Source organism: Hyperoodon ampullatus (assembly GCF_949752795.1).
Source record: "Hyperoodon ampullatus genome assembly, chromosome: 2".
NCBI lineage: Eukaryota > Metazoa > Chordata > Mammalia > Artiodactyla > Ziphiidae > Hyperoodon > Hyperoodon ampullatus.
Genome location: NC_136915.1, coordinates 151,214,899 through 151,226,077, shown reverse-complemented (window position 1 = coordinate 151,226,077; position 11,179 = coordinate 151,214,899). Strand labels below are relative to the sequence as shown.

The 11,179-nt window shown below is 46.8% G+C and overlaps 1 protein-coding gene across 2 annotated transcripts in view; it reads left to right on the top strand.

Annotated features, from left to right (window-relative positions):
- Positions 1-1,070: 1,070 nt before the first annotated feature.
- The window catches only part of ATP2B4 (ATPase plasma membrane Ca2+ transporting 4), a gene marked incomplete at both ends in the record, with an annotated part of 45,912 nt that continues 35,803 nt past the window's right edge, over positions 1,071-11,179 (top strand). For both annotated transcript variants that reach the window (XM_079697961.1, XM_079697962.1), the window contains one exon: positions 1,071-1,263. In XM_079697961.1, the coding sequence (XP_079554087.1) occupies positions 1,071-1,263 (193 nt within the window). The remainder of the gene's footprint in view (positions 1,264-11,179) is intronic.

Genomic DNA, 11,179 nt, shown 5'->3' with positions numbered 1-11,179 from the left:
AGTGGGGGGGCTTAGCTCCTGATCTATTGACAACTGCGGCATCCTGAAGAATTTCTAGACAGCATCAGGCTGAGTATTCTGAGGGGCTGCAGAGGATTGGGCATCTTCTACCAGGTTGTCCTCCTGGTTTGTAAATATGTGTATTAGGTATAAGGGAGGGTGCAGGGTATGGGGGAGGGTGGCAGACTGGCAGGCCACCCTCCAGATCACTCTGGTCTGGACTCCTTTTCTGACCTCTTCTCACCTCTTAGAAGTAAGGTCAGACTAAAAGATTCTATAGCAGGTCCCTCAAATAGACAGGGAGTGCAATAGAACAATTAGAGGTCATAACCTTTTATTTCCAAGTTTCTGAAGTTGTAGGATTTGTGTTGCTTGGTTTGGAAGAGGTGAGGTATGAAGACTGGGGTGTATCTGAAATTATTGGAGTCTACAGGCTGCTGGGGCCTCCCAGGGAGGAAGGGGCCTCAGCTATCAGTTCAGCTCAGACATCAACTGTCACCTAAACCCTGTGCAAGAATGAGTACCTCTTGCCCTTGCAGATGCTGGATCTCCATGCTGCTCTAATTGTTTCTTTTTGTCTATCTTTGAATCTTTATTCCAGAGATCCCGTTGTCATCGGTATCCAGGGAACCCTCCTCTTCCTCCTCCTCCTGCCGCCTCTCTACCACTGCAGTCGCTGGTTGTTGCTAAGGTTGCCTCCGTGGTAACATGCACATCCTGTTTACACCTCCATCTGTGCAAGTTGGTCTAAGCTAGGAACCTACCTACCCTGGACAACCACTTCCATCACCACCTGGGGACACCAATCATCGTGACACGTGGTCCGGTTCCACTCAGTTCCCCCATCCTCTTCCTCCTCCCACTGCCAAGCTTCATACTCAGAAAAGGATCTGGGCTACGGGTTGCCACTCTGAAGCTTATTGCACAAGATATAGTCGATCTATTTCCCATCTGGGCTCCCAGTGAAGCAAAAAGTAAGAAGAAGTGAGGCAGAGAGGCAAGAGACCCTGATCAGTGGAAGGGAAATTTCACATTTTCTCTGGTTGAGGGGCTTGGTAACAGCAGGCAAAATGACGAACCCAACAGAACACGCCTTGCCAGCCAACTCGATAATTGAGAGCCATGAAGGGGAATTTGGCTGCACAGTAATGGACCTGAGGAAGCTCATGGAGCTGCGTTCAACTGATGCAATAAACCAGATCAATGTCCACTATGGAGGAGTAATGAATCTCTGCAGTAGACTGAAAACCAACCCTGTGGAAGGTAAAGCCCATACCAGGGGTGGGGAATTGGAGGAAGGTGGCTAGTGTTAAAATATATTATTTTCCCAACTTCTAGAGAAGGAACATTTCTGGAGACCTTGCTGGTATATCTGTGTCTGGTGGGTAAAGTATAGTATCTGAAGCGCTGAAAGGAGGTGCGGCTATGGAGAGAAATGTCATTTCTTTCCCAGAGATGATGTTGAGTGACTGTGGTATTCTCTGAAGATCATTCTTTCCTCCTTTTTCTGTATCAATGAACAGAAGGCAGAAGATCTCTATTTTATAAATGTTTATGTTAGAGATGCTTTTATCAGTAATCAAGTCCCTCATTCTGTATCAGTCTTTGATTGCAAAGGGTTGAAGATATAATTCTTCCCCACACTGATCTTACAGTGTAACATGAAGAAAAGTGGGTGAGTCCATCTACCTAATGTAGCACTTCTCTATGGTACACAGTTAAAAACAGGACGGTAAGTCATAACATAGAGAGTTGTACCCACCATATCTTTGGATTACTCACTCTGTTTTCTTTCAGAGAATTATTGATGACTTTTCAACCCTGTCCTATACACTTTTAGTATAGTTGTTCTTAATCCATTCTTAAAAGAAAATGAGGGCTTCCCTGGTGGCGCAGGGGTTGAGAGTCCGCCTGCCGATGCAGGGGACACGGGTTTGTGCCCTGGTCTGGGAGGATCCCACATGCCGCGGAGCGGCTGGGCCCGTGAGCCATGGCCGCTGAGCCTGCGCCTCCGGAGCCTGTGCTCCACAACGGGAGAGGCCACAGCAGTGAGAGGCCCGTGTACCGCAAAAAAAAAAAGAAAAAAAAAAGAAAATGAAAAATCCAGCTTCATGCTTACCTGGCTCAGCCCAGTTGCCCAGTGAGCCATGGTAATTTTGCCTCATTGAAATGGAGAGAGTACCAGAGGAATCTTATTTTCTCCTTTGCCTGGTTTCAGCATCTGTTACAGGTCCTTGCTTGGTCCTATCAGTCAGGCAGGCCATGATTGAGTAGCTTGAGATAGAGCAAAGATCTTGTCCTTTAGATGCCTTCAGCCTCTTGAGGTATACCATTTCTGACCCTTCCTTGGAGGCCACATCATACTTCTTGCCAATTCTAAGAAGTTTTGACCCCTAGCCAATGTTATGAGTTAGTGACTTGGAGTCCAGACTCTCTAGGATTAAAAAGAGGAAGAGATTTTTATCTAGATATCTGTACATTGCCCATGTCTTATTTTATTTTATTTTATTTTATGTTATTTTATTTTTTGCAATCAAAGAGAGCTGACCTACACGTTCTCTATACTTCTAGAATTCAGTTTCTTATCTCATAGGCTCTAAGTTCAAACATTAGCTCTACCATTTACTAGCTGAATAACATTGAACAGTTTGCTCAGCCTCCCTAAGTAAACATCATTTTCTTCTTTGAAAATGATGTTAGTACCTAGCCTGTAGAGTTACTGGAATTAAATAATGTAATGTTGGGCTTTCCTGGTGGCACAGTGGTTGAGAGTCCGCCTGCCGATGCAGGGTACACGGGTTCGTGCCCCGGTCTGGGAGGATCCCACATGCCGCGGAGCGGCTGGGTCCGTGAGCCATGGCTGCTGAGCCTGTGTGTCCGGAGCCTGGGCTCCGCAACGGGAGAGGCCATAACAGTGAGAGGCCCACATACCGCAAAAAAAATAATAATAATAATAATGTAATGTTATGTACAGTGCTTACACTTATAAGGGGTGTTCAATAAATTAGTGGTCTCACATTAAAATGGAGTCCATGTGTCTGAAGATATTTGCCAGAATATGAGTGCCTATGGAGTGCAATGTGTTTTTACATCTGGAGAGGCTGCTGCAGTCTACTTGCAACCACTGTCCATTTTCTCCATTCACCTGTTGATGTCAAAAAGCCCGGTTAAGATGGCAGTGCTTAGTTGCTTTCATGTGGCTTAGCAAAGGCCTTCTGTTTAGTATCTAATGACTGCCCTTTGGATAATGCCTACTTCTTGTCAGCTAGATTTCTTTATTCTGCCACTTTCACAGTAGCATTGACCTTAAAGAGAGGGTATTCCTGTTATATTTAACTGAGATACTGCAATACTTTCGAAACATCCATCAGAATTTAAGCAGGATCTTTCTTTTCCCCTTCCTCTTCTGTTCTTATCCCTTGGGTCAGTTGTTTCTCTCACAAAGTGAAACTCAGAAGTCCACATAAGCTGGAACCTAAGAAACCCCTAAGAGCAGGGTCCAGACTTTCCTCCCGATTTTCCAAACCCTTTCTCATAGCTGTTATTGTTAACTTCCTGATTCCCAGAAAGCTTCCATTCCCAAAGGCCAGCATATATCTTGTACTTTAATCTCAACATCAGATATCAAATGCTTAGATTCTTTCCCAGTCCTGGTTTCAGACCTGTAGTTGAAAGTCACCCTTCTGATGTCAGGTGCCTCTGTTGCTACAGACCCTGGCCATGCCTATATCCCAGTACCCCTACCATTGTCACAGTTGTCCACTGCCATTCTCCTGCTTCCTTAGATCACAAATATGTATCCTGATTTATTTCAATATTACGACTTACCCATAGGGCTGGTCCTGGAGCTGGGGAGGCAGGGTGTCAGAAAATAACTTTTCCGTGAGTAATTTTTAGCCCCCAGTGCCAACAATGACCCCCTCATATGTGAGAAGAGTAAAGGGATAGGAAAAGGAGACACAGAAGAGCTATGACACAGGAGTCTCTCCCCAGACAGGGATGGTGCTGAGCGGTTTGGTTGGACAGGCTAAGAAAAGAGCATCAATATCCAGGTGCCATAAAAAAACAGCCTGTTCACAGAAGACTGCACTGAGTTGCCTGACAGCCTAGCATAGCTGTGGGGGGCCCCTGCAGGCTAATAATAATAATAAGAAGAAGAATAAAGAAATTTTCCTGGTGTTAGAATTCTGCTGATTGGAAACCAAGGTGAAGTAAGATAGGGGAGATTGGTTCCTAGAATATGACTCTTCCCCTTTATTTTCTGTTGGATTGATAGTATCTTTAGTATAGATTGGTAGATTGTTTTAAACCATAGCTACTAAGGGGTCTTATGGAACTTGGAGTTTATAACATTTCAAACACTAACATGTTTTTTTTATTCTGTCTCTCTCTCTCGCTCTTGCTCATAACAGACCAAAAGGTTTAAATGACTTGCCTAAAGTCTTACCACAGGGTAGAACTCGATGGAATAATTCATGTTTTCTGATTCACAGTCCATTAATGTTCTGCTGCCCCTTTGGCTAGAGCAGCAACACGGAGAATCTCAGAATCACAGATAATTTTACAATTTGTTTTGTATTCCAACGCCTGATAAAATGTCTAACCGTGACCCAATGCTAATGTGAATTTAATGCTGGCTTGTGTTCCTTGAGTACAATGACTAGTTGGAACAAGAGGAGATGCCCCAGTGGCCAAGAGTTGGTTACGTTCGAGATGACATGGAGGTGCTCAGCCTCCATGGCATTCAGCAACGACCAGACACAAGGCTGAGTGTGAGCAAAAAAGGGAAGGAGAGTTGGGGAAACAAAAAGGGGTGGGGGAGACGTGAAAGATGACACATGCTTTCATCTAAGCCACTAAAGAGTTCAGCCTTCATGGCCATGTTAAAGAAGAGCAAAGAGGCAGAGGTGAGGCTCTAGTTCCTGGATAAGTGGTTGTTGTGTTACCTGAGGTTTATCAGTAGGGAAAACCTGAGCATTTTGCGCCAATGGAATCTTTTTTTTTTTTTTGCGGTATGCGGGCCTCTCACTGTTGTGGCCTCTCCCGCAGCGGAGCACAGGCTCCGGACGCACAGGCTCAGCGGCCATGGCTTATGGGCCCAGCCGCTCCGTGGCATGTGGGATCTTCCCGGACTGGGGCACGAACCCGTGTCCCCTGCATCGGCAGGCGGACTCCCAACCACTGCGCCACCAGTGAAGCCCAATGGAATCGTTTTAGTTTGCTTGCTTCTTTCCTCATTCCAATTTCTTTATCCCCCCTCTTTCTATTGCCTCTTCTTTCCCCATTACATCCCAACCCCAACCAATCTCTCCAATCTCCAAAGAGCTGAGCATTTTGGATGATACCCCCTAGAAGATAGCCTTTTATCTTCTGATCAGTTTTCCATGCTATCTCCTGGCTTCCAAGAGCAAGAGAACCTTTGTGAATCTGGAATGAGAATTACCCGTGGCTTAAGGGGAAGAAAGAAGAGGTATTTTTCCTTAGTCTCAGTCTCCCTTTGTGCGCAGGAAGCAGAGAGGATCCTAGTTGAGAGATTCTTTGGTCTAGATAGAAAGTTGTATGAATTCTTCTTCCCCGTAGAACTTTTCCACACTGGTCCTCAGCTGTGTGACCCTTTTTAGGAGGAAGAATGATGTTTTCTGAGGAGGAGCTAGGCCAACAGTTAGTGGGGAGGTCTGGGCCCAGATGAGAAAGGGCAGAGAAGGGGAGCCTTGACTAAACAATGAATCATTACCTGTGGGCTTCTTTCAGAAAGCTAAAGACTATTTATGTTGAATTTGGATCTAGAAGAATGTTGGTGGGAATTTCTGTTTCATGTTCCCTCTGTACCCTGCTATTCCTTTTCTCCTCTGCAGAGTTGAGGGTGTGACAGTGGGATACAGAGGGTTTCTAATTTCTTTTCAACCACATTAAACAAATATTTAACGTCCAGCAGGTGCTGGGGACACAATGGTGAACACGACAGGGACAGTTCTTCCTTCCATAAAGCTTACAGGCAATAACAGGATACACAAAACTTAAGGCAATTTCAGAAATATTGTCATAGTGCTATGATGGTATTATGGGGGCACACAGTACAGGGACCTAAGCTGAGGGGATTGTAGGGAAGGAAAAGGGGGCCTAGGAGTCAGAGATAGGACTCCTCCATCATGTGATTGCCTAGGGAAGCTCTGGCCTGGCCATGCGCTCTGTGGTAATTGCTACCACTTACTAAATCTTCCTGGCATAAGATGCAAGCATCTTTGCCTTGCCTAATAACTGAGCACCTACTAGGTTTAGGGAGCTGAGATTCTTTGGGGTTTAAACAGCAGGAGGGGGAAAGAATCTGTTTTAAGACAGCGCAGACTTTGATTTTGGTTCATTAACTGCAGGATTTAGGTTTATCTCTTCTGCACCTTAAGGTCTCTGGGGTTTAGCTGTGTTCCTGTTGCCATGCCTTTCGAGGTCAGTGGCATGTTCTACCAAGAAGTATCCATTTTCCCATAAGCTGGGACATACTGGGATTGGGCTCTTCCTCAGTGTAGGAGATTGAAATTTCTAGTAGCATTGTCAATCTGAAAGAAAATTGCACACGTAGCCCCATAAATGTTCACCTACAGTACTTCTAACACTAATATTATTTACAGAGTAGGATCTACAAGAAATAGAAATGGATGAAGTAATACAAAAAGTTCCAGTACCTTTCCCACGCTCTAACAGATGAATGCATGCCCCCTATTTAGAGACCACTGCTTTAGAGAATGTTGATGTTGCAGGGGATGTAAAGAAATGGGCAAGTGGATATGGGATGGAATGGATATGAGAAGAAGATGGGCAACTGGCTTCTCTGAGATTTTCTTCCCTATCTGTAGGGCTTATAGTCTGTTTTAGAAAATCCACTTTTAGGAGTCCATCAATTTCAACTTAGAAGCATAGCCAAGCTACCTCTCTTTCCTCATGCCCTCTGCCCCATAGCCATCACCTGGAAGATGCCAAATAAATTATTCTAAAAACAATTCATGTGGGCATGACTGCTGAGAATAACAATCTGTGGTCCTCTCTGCCCATCACACTTTGGGCAGACATATTAAGTTTAAGGTATGACAGAGACTCAGGCCAAAAGAATATCTTAGAGGGAGGAGAAGGGGTAGAGATGGGCAGACCAGCTCAAACAGCCAGAGAGCAGCTACACTGTACTGTGAGTAGCTGTGAAATATTTAGTACCTAGCAGAGGGGTGGGAAAGGTTTTCACAAAACCTGGGGGAAGCAGCATCAACAGTGGGATGGTAGATGATTGAGAAAGACAGGAGAGAAAAAGTGCCCTCCCTTAGTCCCTCCTCCCCCTGCAGGGAATTCCACGTTGCATCCTGGGAGTCCCCTGTCTGGTTTGAGTTATAGGCTGAATTAGGTCAACCGTGCGTGACAGCTATGGGCCTGCTGTTTCCCAGGCCAACCCCAGGCTCTGTGAATTCTTTTCTATCCAGCTCCTCCTTGCCCAGAGTTGGTCTTCTGGCTTAGCTGGCATAATGCTACCAAGCAGGGGGTAGAGAAGTCTGGAGGCAGGGAGAATAGTTACATCTCCTCAACCTGAGAGCCCTCCCTGCTTTCTCCCCTTCCACCAGGCCTAGAACCTTTTGTGCCACATTCCTTTGGCAGCTCAGCAGAAACTCTTGCGAGCTTTGTTTTGCTTTAAACCTTCTTGTCATTGCCTTGCACTGAACCGTCAGCTAGGGGAAGGAAGAAAGATAGCATTCCCTCCTTGGCTGAGGCAGATGTTGCATCCGCCCTTGGAAGTGGAGCTTTCGCTCTTTGTATTTAGCTCTGAGGTGTGAGTACTGGGGGGTGTGACACCGGAGGGGAGTGTGTGCATGCAGCGTGGGAGAGGGCGGCCGAGCAGTGGGTGAGGAGGGTGCTCTGGGGAGCTGTCTCTTCTCTGTGCCAGAGTTGGAGTGTTCACAAAAGGCATACAGCAGAGGGCCAGATAGGGGGAGACATTCCCCGAGGAAGCTGTCCACCTAGGGCAGGGCTTTAGGATTGCGAGTGAGAAAGGGGCATTCTTCTCTAAGTCCATCATCCTCTTGTGGTGACCTTAGGGAGACTGCCTTCTCTCTGGGGGCTGGAAGGCCAGCAGGTACAGAGCACATCTCCAAGCTGTGGGTGTGTTAAGCTAGAGATGCAGAAGCAGGGAAAGTGCTCTGAATCCTCGGAGGAGTGGCAGTGGGTTAGCAGTAGTAGCTGGCTGAAGCCTGTCAGTCCTTACGTTGACTTTAGGCTACTCTTCCCTCTTGCCCCCTAATCCAGGGTTTTTAAGGTAGGACTTGAAAGGTATTCTGATGTCTGTTCTTATATACCAAATAGATTGCCTTCAGATCAACCCAGAGAAACCTCTCCCTTATACTATTTTTGTAGGAGAAGGTTCTGCTCTCCCATTGGCAAGGTATCATAACTCAGACAGCTGGGAAGTCCCTCATGATGTCTAACCTAGCCCCACCCTTTCTGGGCCTGAGCTGGCTCCGATAAGGGGTGCCTCTGCCGACAGTCCTCGGCCTCTTAGGGAATCTGGCCCTGGTCCTTCCCTGCTGGAGCCAGGCCACTGAGGGCTGGGCTGCTGCTTCTCCTCCCAAGCCCTGGGTCCCCGCACAGGCCCATAGCAGACACAGATTTTCCACTGCTGCTTATTCCGTCTCCCGCCAGCCTGGGCAGGGCTGTGTAATTCCCCAGCGTGGGGTGGGGGCAATGACTTCACAGACTGACATTCTTGTCACCTCTCCTAGCTCACGTGTTAAATCTGGTTCTTCGGGCCAGATGTATTCCCGATTTGGGTAGGATTTTCTCTCTTATGTTCTTGGGGACAAGATTTCTTCTCATTTTCTTGATGTATTTTTAGGGGAAACCCTTTTCCAGTGTTTCCAGCATTTTCTCCCTGCCAAGTCTTCCTTCCCCTCTTCAGGAAGCAGTATATTTTAGAAACAACTGTGGAGATAAGGGACTAAAACCCCCTCCTGGGCTGGACGAGTATTTATGTGAAATCACAGCTGCTGAGATCAAGGCCTGAGAGCCTCTTGGGGGCAGGAAGAATGGGAATGGAAAGCCCCAAATTGGGGATTGGCCGAGATCCCAGTCCCACATGGCTTTCCTGGGCCATGCCACATGTCAGAGAGGATTCCCAAGGCTACTACGCTGACAGCCCCAAACTGCCCCTCCCTGCCACAGGGCATGCTGGGAACTTGGGCAGCCACTTGACTTCTTAAGGTAGCTATTTTAAGAGCGTAGGGTGACTTAAGGTGGAGCAGAGAGATGAGAGAAAATGGCAAAAGGGAAGTAAATGTGTGACTTTGAGGGCATCTAAGTAAGAGCAAGGCCTGACCTTTTTTGTTTTCCATAACCTGTCTTGTTTCATTTGCTTGGGTCCAAAAAAGGCCAATAATGAACCTTTTATTGAATACAAAATTCATAGGTTAGACTCTGACAGACCTGGTGTCACCATCCCTGAGGACGGGAAAAGATGGGACTAATTCACCCCGGTTGTAAATAAAGAGTGGGAACAGGACTGATTTGCCTAGAGGTGTAGAGAAAAGCAGCATGTGGGCCTGCCCTGAGGTAAATAAAGGACGGTGGGTAACCAACCATCCCTGTTTGCCTGGGGCTGAGGGGCCGGCCCAGGAGGCAGGAGCTCCAGTGCTAAAACCTGGAAAGCCCTGGACAAACCAGGACAAGTTAGTCACACCAGAATGAAGCCTCAGCTGAGTGCAGCTGCCTCCACACCCCAGCCCCACTGTGTGTAGGTTGGCATCCAGCTGCTTCCTGTAGAGCGGTATAGACTGCCGTGTACTTACTTGAGTAGTTACAAAACCTCTCCAGGCCATAGTTTGCTTATATGTGAGGTGGGGTTAATAGCAGCTACTACATAGGGCTTTGCAGTGTTTCAGTGAGAAGACACAAATGTGCCTGGTGAAGCATCTGGCACAATTGTAATCGCTTAAATGTTCACAATCTTATTTATTACTCATTCATGCAGTTCATTCAATAAACTCGTGTGCATACTATGTGTCAAGCACTGTTCTAGACCTAGGGAACAAAGACAAAAATCCTGCCCTTGTGGAGGGGGATAGACAAACGTAGGATAAATATATAATCTGTTCTGAGAGAAGACCTGTAGAGGGAAACAGTTAAGCAGGACAAGGGGATCAAACGTGCTAGGGGCAGAAAAGTCTGTGTTAAATACGGTGGTCAGGGTGGGCCTCGCGAGGAAGGTGGCATTTGTGCAAAGACCTGAAGGAGGTGAAAGGATGAGCCCTAGCTAGTGAAGAGGAATCTGAGAAAGGAAACGTGTGCAGGGGCCCTGAAATAGAAACGTGTCTAGTGCATGCAGAGAATGGCAGGAAGGCTAGCTTGATGGCATCTCAATGAACAAGGGGAAAATGGTAGGAGTTAAGGGGTGGGGGGCTGGGGGCTCATAAAGGGGGCTTATAGGCCATCGTAAGGTCTTCTGTACCCAGTTTCATTCCAAGTAAAAGGCACCAGAGGATTCTGGGTAGATGAGTGTCATGGGTTGGGCTGTAAGAGATCATTCTGGAAAGAGAAGAGACTGAGAACAGAAAGGCAAGGGTGGAAGCAGCAGGCCAGTTAGACAGTCGCAGTGGTCCAGGCGAGAGATGACCGTGGCTTAGACCAGGATGGGAGCTGTGGAAAATAAGAAGTGAGGGGACCTTGGATATATTTTGAAGATAGAGCTGACAGATTCCCTGACTAAACGGATATAGTGGATGAGAGAGAGAGATAGGAGTCAAGGGTGATTATGGGGCATTAATATGAGAGCAGGGAGAGGCAGGGCTACCTCAGATGGGGTGCTTTTAGCTAGACTGTTCTTGTTGTGTTGATGCCATTTTGGCCTTCATTAGACTTATTGGGATGTCCCTTGATGATAACCTCTAATATCTGACGTCTTGATTTGCCCTCATGGTCATCTACTCACCCTTGTTAAGGAGGGAATAACATCTCCTCCCTTTACATTGTGAATCCTGCTTTCTTGAGAAACATCCTAGGTAGATTAACAAATTAGCAGAACTCCTATTTCCCTCCAGCAAGCCTGGCCATCCAGCACAGCAGTTCCAAGTTGGCACAGACTTGCTATCTCAGGTCCCTGAGAGAAAGAACCAGCAAGGCCCTGTCCCCTGGCATCTCTGCCTCTGCCTGCCTG